The sequence below is a fragment of the Ahaetulla prasina genome, chromosome 3 (assembly GCF_028640845.1).
Source record: "Ahaetulla prasina isolate Xishuangbanna chromosome 3, ASM2864084v1, whole genome shotgun sequence".
Classification (NCBI taxonomy): Eukaryota; Metazoa; Chordata; class Lepidosauria; order Squamata; family Colubridae; genus Ahaetulla; species Ahaetulla prasina.
In genome coordinates, this window is record NC_080541.1 from 3084179 (window position 1) to 3103991 (window position 19813).

Sequence of the window (19813 nt, forward strand, 5' to 3'; positions counted from 1 at the left end):
CAAGTCTTAGAGTTGCCAAGGTTGGAGACCCCTGTTCTAAAGCCTTTGCTGGCTGAGGAATTCTGGGAGCTGAAGTCCACAAGTCTTAGAGTTGCCAAGGTTGGAGACCCCTGTTCTAGAGCCTTTGCTGGCTGAGGGACTCTGGGAGTTGAACTCCACAAGTACAGGGAGTCCTTGATTTACAACAGTTCGTTTAGTGACCAAGGTTACAACCGCAGAGAAAAAAGTGACCGTTTTTCACACTTAACGACCGTTGGCAGCATCCCCATGGTCACATGATCAAAATTCAGACTCTTGGCAACTGACTCGTTTTTATGACGGTTGCAGAGTCCTTGGAGTCAGTCAGTGGGGAAGCTAGATTCACTTAACAACCGTGTTACTAATTGAACGAGTGCAGAGATTCCCTTAAGAAAGGCGGCAAGAAAAATCGTAAAGTTGGACAAAACTCACTTAACAAATTTATCACTTAACGTCGTAAATTCTGGTCGTAAGTCGAGGACTACCTCTACGTAATAAAAGAATAACAGAGTGGAAAAGCACCTCGGAAGTCTTCTAGTCCAACCCACTGCTCAAGCAGGAGATCTAGACCAGGGGTGTCCAACTTTGGCGGCTTTAAGATTTGTGGACTTCAACTCCCAGAATTCCCAAGCCAGCCATCTCCCAGAATTCCCTAGAGAGCGTGGGATCTTGGGAGTTGAAGTCCACAAGTCTTAAGAGTTGCCTCGGTTGGACAGCTCTGCTCTACACCCAAATCGCGTCAGATCTGGCTGGGGAATTCTGGGATTTGTAGTTCCTACCTCTCCCAGTGGCCCAAGGTTGAGAAATAGGGGTTCTAGAAGGCCTCAAAACCCCTGTTCCACATCTGTGTCTCAACTGCTTTCCAAGCTACCTATCTGTCATTCCTAATGTCCGACGTAGCACTTCCAACTTCCGTGATGCCGCCTCTGAAGTTTTATCTGTGTTTTGTTTCTGTTTTTCCTGCGGTCTTCGATGTGTTTCTTCCACAATCTCCTCCCTTTCACAATTTGAGATTAAAACAAAAACAAACAAACAAAAAACATAGCCCACAATTAAGGGACGGGTATCTAATTACATTTATTTGTATGAGTAGGAGGGAAAAGCAGTCGTTTGAAACATCTGCTATTAGAATCCGAAACAGAAATCCAGAATTTCCGAGCAAAAGGATTCGGCTGGAATCCGTTGTAAACTTTCTTAAGTTGTTTGCTGGTATTTGAGGTTCCGATCGGTGTTTGTTGCCGTTGCCAGTTTGTTTCCTGACAGGGGAGGAGACAGCAAAAGTTGTGGCGTAACCGGGGGTGTCTGCCGGAGAATTTGTATGTGGCAAAAAAACCAAAAAACAAAGTCCACATAAAAAAAGTAGATCCTTGCCTGCTTTCATTCATCGAGGCAACAATCTTGGTAGTGACACACATACACACACACACCCTGTGGATCTCACATGCTTGGGGGGTACCTAAGTGGAAAAGACTGGGGTCACCAAACAAGATACCACATGAGAGAGGTGATGTAGGAGACAGATGGCAGAGACTGGGGGCGGAGTCAAAAGAGGAATTAGCCTAGGATCCTTATGTAGTCACAAGCGAACTAAGTCCAACCTCCCCTGAATTCTGTTGATCCTTATTGAACTACTAGCAGGGGCTAAGCAGCATGTGAGAAGATTCCTCTTCATAAAATGATGAGCTAAATAAATCCTTCCATCTTCCCTCCTTTCTCCTCTGTTTCTCCTTCCTTTCTTTGTTTCTTCCTCCGTCCCTCCTACTGTCTTTCCTTCCTTCCTTCCTTCCTTCCTTCCTTCCTTCCTTCCTTCCTTCCTTCCTTCCTTCCTTCCTTCCTTCCTATTTTCTTTCTGTCCTCCATCCCACTGTCTCTCCTTCCTTCCTTCCTTCCTTCCTTCCTTCCTTCCTTCCTTCCTTCCTTCCTTCCTCCCTTCTCTGTCTCTCCTTCTTTCCTTCCTTCCTTCCTTCCTTCCTTCCTTCCTTCCTTCCTTCCTTCCTTCCTTCCTTCCTTCCTTCCTTCCTTCCTTTCTTCCTCCCTTCTCCCTCCCTCCCTCCCCATCTCTCCCTCCCACCCCATAAAGAGGGTGTCTCGGTGTGCATGGAAGGGTGTGGGCAGATATGCAGATTATTCCTTTCTTCCTTCCCTCCCTCCCTCCCTCCCTCCCTCCCTCCTTCCTTCCTTTCTTTCCTCCCTCCCTTTTTTTTCTTTCCGCCCTCCCCCCACTGTCTCTCTTTCCTTCCTTCCTTCCCTCCCATCCTCCTCTCTCCCTTCTTCTTTTTTATTTTCTTTCTGCCCTCCCTCCCACTGTCTCTCCTTCCTTCCTTCCTTCGGTCTTTCTCCTCTGTCTCTCCTTCTTTCCTTCCTTTCTTCCTTCCTTCCTTCCTTCCTTCCTTCCTTCCTTCCTTCCTTCCTTCCTTCCTTCCTTCCTTCCTTCCTTCCTTCCTCCTTCTCCCTCCCTCCCTCCCCATCTCTCCTTCCCACCCCATAAAGAGGTTGTCTGGGTGTGCATGGAAGTGTGTGGGCAGATATGCAGATTATTCCTTTCTTCCTTCCCTCCCTCCCTCCCTCCCTCCCTCCCTCCTTCCTTCCTTTCTTTCCTCCCTCCCTTTTTTTTCTTTCCGCCCTCCCCCCACTGTCTCTCTTTCCTTCCTTCCTTCCCTCCCATCCTCCTCTCTCCCTTCTTCTTTTTTATTTTCTTTCTGCCCTCCCTCCCACTGTCTCTCCTTCCTTCCTTCCTTCGTTCTTTCTCCTCTGTCTCTCCTTCTTTCCTTCCTTTCTTCCTCCCTCCCTCCCTCTCCATCTCTCCTTCGCACCCATAAAGAGGTTGTCTGGGTGTGCATGGAAGTGTGTGGGCAGATATGCAGATTATTCCTCCCTCCCTCCCTCCCTCCCTTCTTTTTTATTTTCTTTCCGCCCTCCCTCCCACTGTCTCGCCTTCCTTCCCTCCCTCCCTCCCTCCTCTTTTCTATTTTCTTTCTTCCACGATATGTCTCACTATGGGGCTACTCTAGACTTCCAACCGTACAGAGTTGGAAGAAACGAAAAAGAAAGAAAAGAACAAAATAAGAAAGAAAAAAAAGCGCTTCAATAAATGCCAATTTCTAACACCCACCCCCTCCGTCTCTCTCTTCCCCCCCCCCCCACAGGTTGGAATGGGTGGAAATCATTGAACCTCGCACGCGGGAGCGCATGTACGCCAACCTGATCACGGGCGAGTGCGTGTGGGACCCTCCCGCCGGCGTCCGCATCAAACGCACCAACGAGAACCAGTGGTGGGAGCTCTTCGACCCCAACACCTCCCGCTTCTACTACTACAATGCCACCACCCAGCGGACGGTGTGGCACCGGCCGCAGAACTGCGACATCATCCCTCTGGCCAAGCTGCAGACCCTGAAGCAGAACACCGAGTCGCCTCGGGCCTCCACCGAAAACAGTCCCGGGCGCAGCACCAATGTCAGCCGGGAAGGCAGCACCAGCTCCTCCTTGGAGCAGGAGCTGGAAGGCGGAGAGAAGGTCCCGGAGCAGAACCGGCCCAGCCGGCAGCCGACTCAGTTTGCCATCGTTAAGGAAGAAGCGGAAAGGTAAAACCAGGCAATTGAGGCGTCGGTTTTTTATTTCGCTACGTAAATGAAGACTCGGGTCATCCAGGCCGGAAGGATCTCCCAACGGGTTAAACCCTGGCAAAGTTTATTAAACGGAGGCGTTTCGTTACTCGACCAAATAATTTTTTGGGTCAGAATGAAAAACGTTAGGCAGGCAGAAAGTCAGAGAGCCTTTTCATTTTGCTGCGAAACCCCTGCAAAGTCATCATTGTGGCGCAGAGCCACGGTGACACCAGTGGTTAGAGTGCAGTACTGCAGGCTACCTCTGCTGCCTGCCGGTTGCCTGCAATTTGGCAGTTCGAACCTCTCCGGGCTCCAGGTTGACTCAGCCTTCCGTCCTTCCGAGGTGGGTCAAATGAGGAGCCAGATTGTTGGGGGCGATAGGCTGACTCTTGACTAAACTTTGGTCCAGATGCCAAGATTTAATTGAAATAGCCTTTAGACTTATATACCGCTTGACAGTGCTTTTACTGCCCTCTCTAAGCGGTTTACAGAGTCAGCCTCTTGCCCCCAACAATCTGGGTCCTCATTTTACCCACCTTGGAAGGATGGAAGGCTGAGTCAACCTTGAGCCGGTCAGGATCGAACTCCTGGCAGTTGGCAGAATTAACCTGCAATACTGCATTCTAACCACTATGCCACCACAGCCCTTCCTTCCTTCCTTCCTTCCTTCCTTCCTTCCTTCCTTCCTTCCTTCCTTCCTTCCTTCCTTCCTTCCTTCCTTCCTTCCTTCCTTCTCTCCCTCCCTTCCTTTGCACTTAGCAATAACAGACTTTTAAACCACCTCACAGTGCCCCCAACAATCTAGGTCCTCATTTTACCAACTTCAGAAGGACGGAAGGCTGAGTCCACCTTGAGCCAGTCAGGATCGAACTGCTGGCAGTGGGCAGAGTCAGTCTGTAATACTGCATTCTAACCGCTACGTCACCATGGCTTTAAAACCCCGGCTTTAACCTTTTAAGATACTTGTTCTTCACATTTTCAAAATGCCTGTCTCACTCGGGTAGAGACTCTATGTAGGGTTCAATCGAATTTTAAAATACAGGTAGGTCCTCAGATTACGACTACAACTGAGCCCCAAATTTATGTTGCTAAGTGACACAGTTGTTAAATGAATTTTGGTCCATTTTACCACCTTTCTTGCCACAGTTGTTAAGGGAATTGTTGCAGTTGCTAAGTTAGTCCCCTTTTAATCCCCTTTTTCAGTGATGTTGTCACTTCGAACTGTCCCTAAACAAACGGTTGTACGCCAAGAGTCACTTAGCAGCCTCGTCACTAACAGAACAACTGTAGCGATTCGCTGAACAACAGGAAAATGTCATAAAACGGGCCAAAAACTCACTTAACAATTCCTCTTGCTTAGCAGTAGAAATTTGCAGCTCAGCTGTGGTCTCACGTCTACGTAGGACCAGAAATACAAAATAAAATACAGGAAGACATTTAAAAAATCTTAAAAAGTGCAGAAAAGAAAACCTACCAATACCGCCCCACAAAAAATAGGAAAAAGGGAAGCTTTTTGAGGAGGAAGCAAAGCAAAACTTCATCCCCAGCCAGGTCGATTCACCTGGAACAATTTCTGACTCTTAAAATACAATCCAATAAATCTTCGTTCGCTGCCTCCTCTCCCCCCCCCTCCCTCCGTTTTTCCCCCGAATCTTTCACTCTCTTTACTTAATCAGCAAAAAGGTTCAGTAAAAATTAACCAAAACGCCTAACGCCCTAAGTATGTAATAATCCCCTCTTTCATTGCATGTAAATCTCCCTTATCCCTCTCTTTTTTTTTTTTTTTTGAAAGAACGAAAGCTTTTTCGTCTCTTTGAAGATTACCACGCGCTATCTTTGCCGCACCATCCCTTGGGGCCTCTGAGCAGCGGCTCATTAATATAATTAATAATAGCAATTATCAGATCTGTGCCAGGAGTAATTAATGGGGGGGGGCGCGGAGGAGCAACAGGTGGTTTTCTGCAAGAGTCGTTTCATACACCCAGCGCTATGGGGCGAGAACCTGGTAGCAAAGGGGAGGGGGTCCCTGCAAAAACGTGCCTGGCCAGTTGGGGGACTCAGGAGGGTGGGCACAGAACAGAGGTAGTCCTTGACCTAAGACAGCCATTGGCCCCAGTATTTATATTTCTAAAGGAGACTCATTTTGCCCGATCTGACAACTTTTCTCGGCACCGTTCTTAAGTGAATCAGCACAGTCGTTAAATTAGTAACATGGTGGTTAAGTGAATCTTGTCTTCCCCATTGACTTTGCTCGTCAGAAGGGTGCAAAAGGGGATTGCCTGACCCGGCCCCCTGACACACACACACATACCCCCGGGACCCTCCAACTGTCATAAATACGAGTCATTTGCCGAGCGTCTGAATTTTTCGCAGAAGGGAATTTGGGCTGCGTTCATTTCATTGTATCATTCAGCTAGCCCCCTGGACTTACGACCACAACAGACCCGCAAATTTCTGCTGCTAAGCGAGACAGTTAAGGGAGTTTTGCCCCGTTTTCTTGCAAACAGTTGTTAAGCGAGAAATTAAGTGAGCTTTGCTTTATTTTACGAATTTTTATGCCGCCGTCAAGGGAATCACGGCAGGTGTTAAATTAATAATATGGTTGTTAAACGAATCTGGCTTTCCCCTTGACTTGGCTTGTCAGAAGGTCGCAAAAGGGGATCGGGTGACCCCCAGGGAGACGCCGCAACCGTCATAAGTCCATGCCAGTTGCCAAACATCTGAATTACAATTGCGCAACCGTAGGGATCCTTGCAGTGGCTGTCAGTGTGAAACGCTTTTTTTCAGGGCTGTTGTAACTTGTAACAGTGTCACTAAACGAAGAGTTGTAAGTTGAGGACTACCAGACCAGGTTAGGAGAAGGAGCAGGGCGGTTTATGCCGGCCGTAATTTCTCTTGCAAGCGGAAGTGGAAATTATTTTCGGAGACGCGCTGGCACCGCGGTTACAAGCGGTTGTATTTTAAGAAAGGTATATTTCTGCTTCTTTTCTAACAATATATCCTTCAGCTGGGTTTATCCAGGGCCGGAGGAAGAAAAACACCTATTATATTCATTTCTGAGTCATTCCCTGGTTTGGGCATTTTTTGACCTGAACTATTTATTTCCTCCTTTGCTGCCAGCGTGTGAGAAGATGTTTTGAGTGGAACATGTGGATGGCGGACTGAATTCTGCACGTTGAGCAGGAACAGCGGGTCTGGGGCAGGAAGGGGTCTCCTCTAATGGCCCCTCGCCCTGGTTCAGGACTAAGGCCAGCATCTTGCAGGGGGCTGCATTCGTTTGCCACAAATTAAACCGATGGGAAATTACTGGCTGGCTGTGGCCGAGCGAGGCCCGCTGGTTCTAATGCATCCGTCTCCGAGAGAAGGTCTCTAAATTTAGCTGATTATCCTTGGAAAGACTTTTCACTTCTCCGTGCAATTTATAAGGCAATTTATTCCGAGAAGGCTGGGAGCAGAAGTGGGCGATGTAACTGGGATACAGAGAGTACCCCAGAAAGTCTGCAGCCAGAGATGGAGGGGTGAGGGAGCGTCTTCCAAATAAAGACCCTTCCTTCCTTCCTTCCTTCCTTCCTTCCTTCCTTCCTTCCTTCCTTCCTTCCTTCCTTCCTTCCTTCCTTCCTTCCTTCCTTTCTTTCTTTCTTTCCCTCCCTCTTTGTTTAGAAACCTGCTTAGAATAACAGCCGGAAGGGACCTTGGAGGCCTTCTAGTCCAACCCCCTGCCCAGGCAGGAAACCCTACACCATCTCAGACAGATGGTTATCAAACATTTTCTTAAAAATTTCGAGTGTTGGAGCATTCACAACCTCTGCAGGCAAGTTGTTCCACTGGTTAATCCTTAGTTCCAGGTTGCTTCTCTCCTGGATTAGTTTCCACCCATTGCTTCTTGTTCTACCCTCAGGTGCTTTGGAGAATAGTTTGACTCCCCCTTCTTTGTGGCAGCCCCTGAGATATTGGAAGACTGCTATCATGTCTCCCCTGGTCCTTCTTTTCATTAAACTAGACATGCCGAGTTCCTGCAACCGTTCTTCATATGTTTTAACCTCCAGTCCCCTAATCCTCTTCTCTGGTTGCTCTTCTCTGCACTCTTTCTAGAGTCTCAATATCTTTTTCACATTGTGGCGACCAAAACTGGACACAGTATTGCACATGTGGTCTTACCTGGATGAGTTTCCATCCATTGCTTCTTGTCCTGCCTTCAGGTGCTTTGGAGAATAGCTTGACTCCTTCTTCTTTGTGGCAGCCCCTGAGATATTGGAAGATTGCTTTCATGTCTCTCCTAGTCCTTCTTTTCATTAAACTAGACATGCCGAGTTCCTGCAACAGTTCATCGTATGTTTTAGTCTCCAGTCCCCTAATCATCTTTGTTGCTCTTCTCTGCACTCTTTCTAGATTCTCAACGTATTTTTTAGTGTGGTGACCAAGAGTGGATGCAGTATTCCAAGTGTGGCCTTACCAAGGTTTTATAGCCTGTTATAAGTGCCTCACATAATCTTGATTCAATCCATCTGTTGGCCAACTCTTTGCATTTTCAACTGTAACTTAATTAGCATAATGCAGATTATTGATCTTCCGTTCCTTCAGTTCTCAAACCACAGGATTGCAGGATTTGGAGACTAGGGGGAAAGAAGGACCTGGAGGGAGACATGATAGCAGTATTCCAGTTTTCGAGGGGCTGCCAGAAAGAGGAGGAGGGGGTCAACTTATTTTCCAAAGCTCCTGAAGGCAAGACAAGAAGCAATGGATGGAAACTAATCAAGGAGAGAAACAAACCTGGAATTAAGGAGAAACTTCCTAACAGTGAGGACAATCAACCAGTGGAACAGCTTGCCTCCAGAAGTTGTAGGTGCTTCGTCACTGGTGGCTTTCAAGAAGAGATGGACAGTTACTTGTCTGAAATGGTATAGGATCTCCTGCTTGAGCAGGGGCTGGACTAGAAGACCTCCAGGGTCCCTTCCATCTCTATTCTGATTCTGATTCACACTCATCTTCCTTGGGAACCAGCCTCCCTCAGTAAAATATTCAGCAGAGAAATTGAATAGGCCAGAAGAGAATACACAGCCTTGGTTGCCAACCAAGAGCCAAATTAAAATATTTATTTCTTGTTTATTTATAAACAGTTTGTATGGCCGCCCCTCTTTAATTCTATAATTCTGGGCGGTTAACAGTAAATTAGCATTTAACAATAAAAATCCTCTTTCTTAAAAAAAAAATAGGCACGATAGCATTAATACAATGCAGCTGGGGTCAAAAAGATATTTGCCTTTGTCTACAGATGTAGCCATGCAGCCAAGCTGGCGTAATACTTTGACCCAATGCCGGAGGGAATAGCCTAGTTTTTAAAGCGTTTCAGAATGTCAAGGAATCTTCTGGGTCTCGTGAGAGAAGAGTGGGGAGGATCTGCTGCCTTATAGGGGCTGCTCGGACACAAAAGGCACGTTCCCTAAGTGCCATTAGGTGCTGTTGCTTTAGAAGAGAGACCCAGGGTGTGCGCCAACGCTCTTGGCCCTGGTGTGTTGGGCAGAATGAACAGGAGACATGTGGTTTCACAAATAATCGACACAAATCCATCGACAGCTTCATAGGTGATGACCAGTTTGGTCTAGTGGTGACGGTACCAGGCTGGAAACCAGGAGATGGGGAGTTCTAGTCCTGTCTTAGGTATGAAAGTTGGCTGGCTGACTTTGTGCCAATTCCCAGGAGATGGTGAGTTCTAGTCCTGCCTTAGGCACGATGGATGGCCATTCACCGGGAGATGGTGAGTTCTAGTCCTGCCTGAGGCACGATGGATGGCCATTCACCGGGAGATGGTGAGTTCTAGTCCTGCCTTAGGCACGATGGATGGCCATTCATCGGGAGATGGTGAGTTCTAGTCCTGCCTTAGGCATGATGGATGGCCATTCACCAGGAGATGGTGAGTTCTAATCCTGCCTTAGGCACGATGGATGGCCATTCACCGGGAGATGGTGAGTTCTAATCCTGCCTTAGGCACGATGGATGGCCATTCACCAGGAGATGGTGAGTTCTAGTCCTGCCTTAGGCACGATGTATGGCCATTCACCGGGAGATGGTGAGTTCTGATCCTGCCTTAGGCACGATGGATGGCCATTCATCAGGAGATGGTGAGTTCTAGTCCTGCCTTAGGCACGATGGATGGCCATTCACCAGGAGATGGTGAGTTCTAATCCTGCCTTAGGCACGATGGATGGCCATTCATCAGGAGATGGTGAGTTCTAATCCTGCCTTAGGCACGATGGATGGCCATTCACCAGGAGATGGTGAGTTCTAGTCCTGCCTTAGGCACAATGGATGGCCATTCACCGGGAGATGGTGAGTTCTAGTCCTGCCTTAGGCACGATGGATGGCCATTCATCAGGAGATGGTGAGTTCTAGTCCTGTCTTAGGCACGATGGATGGCCATTCACCGGGAGATGGGGAGTTCTAGTCCTGACTTAGGCACGAAAGCTGATGGGTGACATTGGGACAATCCCCAGGAGATGATGAGTTCTAGTCTTGCCTTAAGCATAAAAACAGGCTGGAGGCCTTTGGGCCATTGACCTGGAGATGGTGAGTGAAGTATTAGTACCGCTTTATAAAGCTTTAGTAAGACCACACTTGGAATACTGCATCCAGTTTTGGTCACCATATTATAAAAAAGAGGTGGAAACTTTGGAAAGAGTGCAGAAAAGAGCAACAAAGATGATTAGGGGGCTGGAGGCGAAAATATATCTTTTCTTAAAAACTCCACAACTTCTGGATGCAAGATGGTCACTAGATAATTGTCCTCACTATTAGGAAGTTTCTCTTTAATTCTAGGTTGCTTCTCTCCTTGATTAGTTTCCATCCATTTCTTCTTTACTTCCCTCCTGGTACTTCGGAAAATAAGTTGCTCCCCTCTTCTTCTTTGCGGCATCCCATCAAATATTGGAACACGGCTATCATGTCACCCCTAGTCCTTCTTTTCTCTAGACCAGCAGTCTTCCAATATTTGAGAGAATGATATGGAAAAGAGGGGGTCCAGCTATTCTCCGCAGGACAAGAAGCAACGGATGGAAACTAACCAAGGAGAGAAGCAACCTGAAATTTCCTGGCAGTTTTTTTTTTTTTTTATTTGCATTTATATCCCGCCCTTCTCCGAAGACTCAGGGCGGCTTACACTATGTTAGCAATAGTCTTCATTCTATTTTTATATTTATATACAAAGTCAACTTATTGCCCCCAACAATCTGGGTCCTCATTTTACCTACCTTATAAAGGATGGAAGGTTGAGTCAACCTTGGGCCTGGTGGGACTAGAACCTGCAGTAATTGCAGGCAGCTGCTGTTAATAACAGACTGCATTAGCAGTCTGAGCCACAGTGAGAACAATTAGCCAGTGGAACTGCTTCCCTCCAGAAGTTGTACATGTTCCATCACAGGATGTTTCCCAGAAGAGCTTGGACAATCATTTGTCATGGAATGACAAATCTGGCAACTTTAAGACATGTAGATTTCCAACTCCCAGAATTCCCCAGCTAGCCACAAGTCTTAAGTTGCCAATTTTGGAAACCCCTGATGTAGTTAGTGACTTTGCCTCCAGGAGCTGCGAGCGCTCGCACCACTGGAAGTTTTGAAGAAGAGATTGGACATCTATTTTTCTGAAATGGTCTAAGGCCGTGATGGTGAACCCATGGCAGGCGTGCCACAGGTGACGTGGAGCCATATCGATGGGCACGTGAGCGTTGCACTAGCTCAGCTCCGGCACGAATGTGTGTGCCGGCCAGCTAATTTTTGGGCCTTCCGGGCCCACCGGAAGTCGGGAAACAGGCTGTTTCCGGCCTCCGGAGGGCCTCGGGGGACGGGGTGGGGAAGACCCATTTTTGGTTCTCCCCAGTCTCCAGAGACTTTCTAGGTGGGACGATTTCCGGCAAACGGACTGTTTCCAGCCTCCGGAGGGCAGGGGAGGCCGTTTTTGTCCTCCCCAGGCCCCTAGAAAGCCTCTGGAGCCTGGGGACAGTGAAAAACGGGCCTTCAGGTCCCGCCGTGCCATCGCGTGCCAAAAGCAGGGGGAGCACACGGGGGCCAGGGGCGCATTGAATTATGGGTGTGGGCACACACGTGCGCAACCCCCCTGCACTCCCCCCGCTTTTGGCACAACGATGGCAAAAAAGGTTCGCCATCACTGGTCTAGGGTCTCCTGCTGGGGCCGGGGGTTGGACTAGAAGACCTCCAAGGTCCCTTCCGGCTCTGTGATTCTGTATCCTTTCGGTATCCGTCACTCCAAAACTGAGCTGTGGGGTTGAGCTGGGTTGTCACAAGGAAGGTTAGTCTGCCGTCTTGTGCCTGGAGCTGGTCGGTCTCTCCGCTACAATCAGCATCTCCGAAGCGACAGCCAGTTTTAATAGCAGGGACGTCGAGCAAGGGCAGGCAAAAGTCGGCGCATAATTCTACTTCGGCTCCAGCCTTCGTATAAAAATAATGAAGATGGAGAGAGTAAATAGAGGCCAGGGAGCAGGAGATGGAGGAAAGGTGACCTCGTATCTTGTAGTTGTTTCCCGGGGCTCTGCCTTTCGTTTCTTGTTGATGGCTGTTTTGTTTTTATTTGAGGGGAAAAAACCCCGCAATTTTTCTCAAAAGCTCGGAGGTGGGAGAAACCAGGTTTCTTAATAGCAGTAACTGTGAGAGGGATCTTGGAGTCTTAGTGGGCAACCAGCTAAATATGAGCCAGCTGTGTGTGGCGGCAGCCAAAAAAGCCAATGCAATCCTAAACTGCATTAACAGAGGGATACGGTCAAGATCATGTGAGGTACTAATACCACTCTATAAAGCCTTAGTAAGGCCACGCCTAGAATACTGCATCCAGTTTTGGTCACCAGACTATAAAAAAGATGTGGAGACTCTAGAAAAGATGTAGAGAAGAGCAACCAGGATGATTAGGGGACTGGAGGCTAAAACATAATGAAGAACGGTTACAGGAATTGGGCCTGGCTAGTCTAGTGAAGAGAAGGACCAGGGGAGACAGGAGAGCAGTCTTCCACTATTTGAGGGGCTGCCCCAGAGAGGAGGGGGTCATTGAAGATCAGACAAGGAATAATGGATGGAAACTGACCAAGGAGAGATTCAACCTGGAAATAAGGAGGAATTTTCTGACAGTGAGAACAATCAACCGATGGAACAGAAGTTGCCTTTGGAAGTTGTGGGAGCTTCATCACTGGAGGCTTTCAAGAAGAGACCGGACTGCCATCTGTCAGAAATGGGTTAGGGTCTCCTGCTCCGGCGGGGTGGGGTTGGATGTAAAACTATTTAACACCACTGACAATGCTGCTACCCTACAAAGAGACCTTGATTATCTGTCAGAATGGTCAAACAATTGGCAGCTCCAAATCTCAACCAACAAATGCTCCGTCTTACACATTGGGAAAAAAAAAATCAGAACACAAAATACAAGCTGGGCGGATACGACCTCGTAGACGACCCTCGCTCTGTCAAGGACCTTGGAGTACTCATCTCTAGTCATCCATAGTATAGCCTTTATTGTCATTGTGCATCATGTATACAACAAAATTGGTTTCAGCCTCACTGGTGCAACCCATGACAAAAAATACAAACAACATAAATAGTATGAAGAATAATCCCTATGCAAGTAACGTAATCTAAGTAATTTTAGTAATCTAAGTGTCAGAGCTCACTGTAACCGGATTGCCAAAAAGGCATTAAGAGTTATTAACCTAATCTGGCAAAACTTCTTCCCTGGTAAGATTGTACTGCAAACTAGGGCATACAAAACCTTTGCCAGACCAATTCTTGAATACAGTTCATTCTGTCAGGAACCCGAACTGCACACTCGACATAAATACAATTGTGAGTGTCCAGAGATATTTCACAAGACGAGTCCTCTACTCCTCCTCTTGCAACAATATACCTTATGCCACCAGACTTGAAATTCTGGGCTTAGAAAACTTAGAACTACGCTGTCTTTGGTATGACCTAAGCATAGCTCATAAAATCATTTGCCACAACGTCCTACCTGTCAATGACTATTTCAGCTTCAAGCACAACAATACACGAGCAAATCATAGATACAAACTCAAGGTAAACCGCTCCAAACTCGATTGCAGAAAATATGACTTCAGCAACAGAGTGGTCAATGCCTGGAATGCCCTACCTGACTCTGTGGTTTCTTCCCCAAACCCCTAAAACTTTAACCTTAGACTTATCTACTGTTGACCTCACCCCATTCCTAAGAGGTCTGTAAGTGGGGGGGGGGCATAAGCGCACCAACGTGCCTACGGTCACAGTTGTTTAAGTGAATCACCGCAGTTCTTAAGTGAGTAACACGGCTGTTAAGTGAATCTGGTTTCCCCATTGACTTTGCTGGTCAGAAGGTCGCAAAAGGGGATCGCGTGACACCCCCCTCCCCCCCCAGGACACTGCGACCGACGTAAATATGAGCCTATTGCCAAGTTTCTGCATTTTGATGCCGTGCCCACAGGAAAACTGCTGTTGTGTCTTGCCCGCTCTCACCGCAGCCGGGGCCTTCTTATCTGCTTCCGAACGCCGAGGAATGTCCTAGTATGCCTCCCGGCCCCAGCCCTGGCTCCATGCCCAGACAGGCTGAGGAGGAAGAAGTACCTCCAGCCCCCAGCTCTGGCTCCATGCCCAGGCAAACGGAGCAACTAGACCCCTCCCCTTCCCCCACAGCATGTGAGCCTGAGGAAGGTCAATTACCAACAGCTGCAGACTGGAGTGACCCTCGCTTCAGAAGAATTGATAGGCGGCGGCGTCAGAAGGAAGGGAGGGGCAGGCCTGGATAAGTGCTGAGTCATGGAGCCACACCCCATGGCCTATATAAAGGACCTGCTTTCTGGCATTCTCTGAGTCAGGCAAAGTCTAAACATATCTTGCTGAAGTCACTTTCTGGTCTCCTGCCTGCCCTGAGGACTTTGCTAGGACTTTGGCAGAGCTGCGGAGGCACGCCTGATTCGGATTTCCCTGACCCGGCCGTCAGCGGAGGAGTGGGACACGACAACTGCAGTGGTTGTAAGTGCGAAAAACAGTCGTAAATCCCTTCTTCTAGTGCCGTTGTAACTTCGAATGGTCATGACACCGACTGTCGTAAGTCGAGGACTACCTGAATAAAGGTGTGCATTGGCAGGCCAGAATTGTTTTGCCTCCAATGCTCAGAGATCTCCCTTAGCAGCTACTTAACGGCAAGGATTCTTCCTTTGCCTTCCTTAAACCTGTCGAGCTCTTTTCCTCCGGAATGGGACAATTTGCCGTGGCCATCTCGGCGCAGGGCAACTCGCCGTGGAAGATTCCACATGGAATAACACAATAAATGTTATTTGCCACTGTTTCCTTGATGTTATTTGCATTTTTGCCGATGGAAATCATGTCAAAGAAACATGATTTGGTGAATACGGCGCGGTGGCTGCACCATGGAGAATCGTCCTAGGCTCTGTCTATGGAGATGCTCCGTCATCCAGGTCATAGTTGTGCCAAAGGCGCTTTTCCAAGAGGCAGCTGGACTTCCTGGGCTTTTTCTTTGAAGAGGTTTCGCTTCTCATCCGAGAAGCTTCTTCAGTTCTTCTGCAATGTTTCTAGAAATCAGTTCATGCTTCCACACCCTTTGAAGCAGAGGTGGGTTTCAACAGGTTCTGACCAGTTCTGGTTTTTCCCAAAGTGCATAGCTAAATGTCTATGGAGAGTCATCTAGGTCGTGGTTGCCCCAAAGGCGTTTTTCCAAGAGTCAACTGGACTTTCTGGTTTTTGCTTTGAAGAGGTTTCGCTTCTCATACGAGAAGCTTCTTCAGTTCTTCTGTAATGTTTCTAGAAATCCGTTCATCCTTCCACACCCTTCGAATCAGGGGTGGGTTTCAGCAGGTTCTGACCAGTTCTGGAGAACCGGTAGTGGAAATTTTGAGTGGTTCGGAGAACCAGTAGTAAAGATTCTGACTGGCCCCACCCCCATCTCTTCTCTGCCTCCCAAGTGCCAGCTGATAGGGAGGAATTGGGGATTTCCCTGGAGAGGGGAGGGAATGGAGATTTTGCAGTATCCTTCCCCTGGAGTGGGGTGGGAATGGAGATTTTACAGTAGCCTTCCTCTGCCACGCCCACCAAGCCACGCCCACCAAGCCTCGCCCACCAAGCTACACCCATAGAACCGGTAGTAAAAAATTTTGAAATCCACCACTACTTCGAAGGGTGTTTTTCCCCAAAAACCCAACTGGGTCCTTCCAGCAGCTCACAGAGGGTATGTGCGCAGGCACTGGTGTGAAGCCGAGAGCGGGATCCAGGTCATCGTATGTACATGGGTGCAGGCGCATCGTCTCCTTACCACTGAGATATTTCCTTCCAAAAGTCCACATTTGGGACATACAGATAGTCCTTGATTTCCAACCATTTCTTCAGTAGCCATTTTGAAACCACAACCCCATGGCCGTGGGATCAAAATTCAAGACGCTTGGTAACGGAACTCATACATACGACGGTTGCGGTGACCTGGGCTCACATGATCAGTTGTGTTACCAACTTAACAACCGCAGTTGTTCACCAAAACACGGCAGCCAGAAAGATCGTAAAAACTCATTTATAACAACTGTCCGGGTTAGCATGAGAAATGTCGTGGTCGTTGTAGTTGAAAGTCGAGAACTACCTGCACGGTCGTAAGTCAGAAACTACCTGTAAGGACAGGAGCAACGGGGGAGTTCTCTTCCCCCCAGCATCCTAAATGTGCTTCCCCAGGCTGGTGCCCTCCAGATACAAGCCAGGCAGCCAATAAAGGAATTGATTTACAGTAGTGGCCAAAATTGTGGGAACCTTTTGGGAAAAGTGTATTTTTGAGGTTTGATGGCTAATAACACTACTTTTTTATTTTTATTTTTTTGAGTTTTAAAATAATCCTATTCCACTGCTGGAATGGCCTGGGAATAGCCCAGACCTTCACCCAATGGAAAATCTATGGCGCCGATTAAAGAAACTGGTTAGTCAGAAGCGACCCAGCTTCTGAAGCCATCATTCAATCTTGGTTTCACATTATTATAATGGCTGCAAAACTTGGTTCACTCCATGGGAAGACATTGTAAGGCGGTAATTCATGCTAGAGGTTACCCAGCGAAGTATTAACTGACATGGTGATAATTTTTGTATATCTCATTTTTTCTATGGTGATCATTTTTATATATCTTGTTTTTTTCCACGTGTTTCACTTTTCTTCTCTATACTATAACTGCTATTCTAATAGCAAATCCTTCATAAAAATGATTGCATTATATTTTTGATTCAATTATCTTTCGATTGATTAATAATAATAATAATAATAATAATAATAATAATAATAATAATAATAATAATAATAATAATAATAATAACAACAACAACAATAATAATATCAGAGTTGGAAGGGACCTTGGAGGCCTTCTAGTCCAACCCCCTGCCCAGGCAGGAAACCCTACACCATCTCAGTCAGATGGTTATCCAACATTTTCTTAAAAATTTCCAGTGTTGGAACATTCACAACTTCTGCAGGCAAGTCGTTCCACTTATTAATTGTTCTAACTGTCAGGAAATTTCTCCTTAGTTCTAAATTGCTTCTCTCCTTGATTAGTTTCCACCCATTGCTTCCTGTTCTACCCTCAGGTGCTTTGGAGAACAGCCCGACTCCCCTTCTTTGTGGCAACCCCAGAGATATTGGAACACAGCTACCTTGTCTCCCCTAGTCTTTCTTTTCATTAAACTAGGCTATATAATTTTATAGTACTACTCCCAAAAAAAAAAGAAAAAGTGGTGTTATTAGCTAGTTTTAGAAAATACACTTTTCCCAAAAGCTTTCCACACTTTTAACCACTGCTGTAACGTCAGGCGCGCCAACCTCCACCGATGCTGAAAATTGCATCTCGATACCGCCGAGGCGGAAGAGAGCCTGCTTAGCGGTATGAAATGCAGACAATTATCGGACCGTAGAAGGTCAAGAGGACCACGGAGCATCGGCGTTCCCCTCTCCCCCCCCTGCTGCCACGTGCCGACAGCTTCTTCCTGGCAGAACGAACAGTTCTGACAGCTCTGGATGTTCTTGTGTGCGTTCCTCTGTCACAGTTGTGCGTTTTGCCCCTTCCAGCCTTCTTGGTGCTTTGCTAACTCTTTTAACTTGTCGGTCCCCAGAAGCCATGGGCAGGTTTTTTTTTATTTTTTTATTTATTAATCATACTTTTATACCTCACCATCTCCCGTAGGACTCAGGGCGGTTCTGAGGCATATTAAAAATACAACAATAATAAATAAGCAATTTAAAACCCATTTAAAACAAAATATTATAATAGCCAAATCACTAAAACGGTAAAAAACCAGTTAAAACCCATTAAAATTGACTAAAATATTTTATTCTTAGGCTAGTCCAGCTCGTTGAAATAATAAAGTCTTCAGTTCACGCCTGAAGGTCCGGAGGTCTGGGGGTTGCCGTAACCCCGGAGGAAGCTCGTTCCACAGGGCCGGTGCTGCCACAGAGAAGGCCCTCCCCCTGGGGGTCGCCAACCTACATTGCTTGGTCGACAGCACCAGGAGGAGGCCCGCTCTGTGGGAGTGCATGGGTCGTTGCGAGGCAATCGGTGTCAGAAGGCGGTCTCGTAGATATCCCGGTCCTAAGCCATGGAGCGCTTTAAAGGTGGTAACCAGAACCTTGAATTGCACCCGGAAGGCCACTGGCAGCCAGTGTAGGCCGCACTGGTGGGATGGGTTACTGGTGGGATGGGGTGAGGGGCTTCCCCTTTGCAGCTGGAGGTCGCTGGGAGCTTGGCAGGGATATCCCCCCCCCCCCAAAATGTTTTTTTTTTTAAAAAAAATACAGAATTAACCTAAAGTTGCAAGGTGAATTTGCTTCCCGCAGTTCCCGCGTCCTTTTTAGCAGAAAGGAATTGGGGCTGCGTATATTTCTTTGTAATAAAGCCAGCCCCGGACTTGCAGCCAGAGCTGTGTCCCATTTTACGGCTTTTCTCACCACCGTTGTTAAGTGAATCGCTGGAGTCGTTAAGTGAGTCACACAGTCGTTATGCGAATCTGGCTTTCCCCCTTGACTTCGCTTGCCAGATGGTCGCAAAAGGGGACCCTGGGACCCTCCAGCTGTCATAAATATGGGTCAGTTGCCGAGGGTCTGAATTTTTAGCAGAAAGGAATTGGGGCTGCATTTATTTCTTTGCAGTACAGGTAGTCCTCGACTTGCAACCGCACCTGAGCCGCCAGTTTCCATTGCTAAGCAAGAGAGTGAGTGGAGGTTTCCCCACAGGCGTTAAGCAAGAAACACGGCTGTTCAGTGAATCTGGTTTTCCCCATTGACTTTGCTCATCCAGAGGTCACAAAAGGGGATCACGTGACCCCGGGGACACAGCAACGGTCATAAGTATGAGTCAGTTTGCCAAGCGGCTGAATTTTGATCACGTGATCATGATGCTGGCTGCTGCAATGGTCGTAAGTCTGAAAAACGATCCCAAGTCACTTCTTTAATGTCGTCATAACTTTGAACGGTCACTAAGTAAACTGTTGTAAGTCGAGGACTATCAGTCCAGAATTCACTCGAAAAGTCCATTGCAAGGCGATTTGTGCGTCCTCTCTAGCGGAAGGGAATTTGGGCTGCCTTTATTTCTTCGTAAGACAGCTAGTCCTCGACTTACGACCCCAATTGAGCCCCCAATTTCCATTGCTAAGTGAGACGGTCGTTCAGTGAGTTTTGCCCCATTTTCCTACCACAACCCGTTAAGCGGGTCACTCAGATGTTAAGTGAGTAACATGGTTGTTAAACGAATCTGGATTCCTCCTTGACTTTGGTTGTCCTAAGGTCGCAAAAGTGGATCGCATGACCCCCCCCCCCCCCGGGGCACTGCAACCGTCATAAAAGTGAGTCAGTTACCAAGCGTCTGAGTTTTGCTGATGTGACCATGGGAATGCTGCAACGGTCATAAGGGTGAAAAACGGTCGTAAGTCCCTTTTTTTCAGTGCCGTTGTTCTTTGAATGGTCACTAAACTAACTGTTATAAGTCAGGGACTTCCTGCCTAGGTGGTGACCGTGGATAATTTCTCGTGGTCTTCTTGCATTTCTCATTGCAAGGAATGAAACCTGTTCCTGTCTGGGCAGGTATTGTCCTCGACATACGACAGTTCATTTAGTGACCGTTCCAAGTGAAAAACGTGACTTGTGACCGTTTTTTCACACTAATGACCGTTCCA

At 47.4% G+C, this 19813-nt stretch overlaps 1 protein-coding gene across 5 annotated transcripts in view; it reads left to right on the plus strand.

Annotated features, from left to right (window-relative positions):
* ARHGAP39 (Rho GTPase activating protein 39) overlaps nt 1-19813 on the plus strand; it is a 200962-nt gene that overhangs the window by 88480 nt on the left and 92669 nt on the right. For all 5 annotated transcript variants that reach the window (XR_009154065.1, XM_058174368.1, XM_058174369.1 and 2 more), the window contains exon 2: nt 3165-3599. Coding sequence is in view for 4 of the 5 variants with exons in the window: in XM_058174368.1 (XP_058030351.1) it covers nt 3165-3599 (435 nt within the window). In the remaining variant the exon portion in view is untranslated. The remainder of the gene's footprint in view (nt 1-3164; nt 3600-19813) is intronic.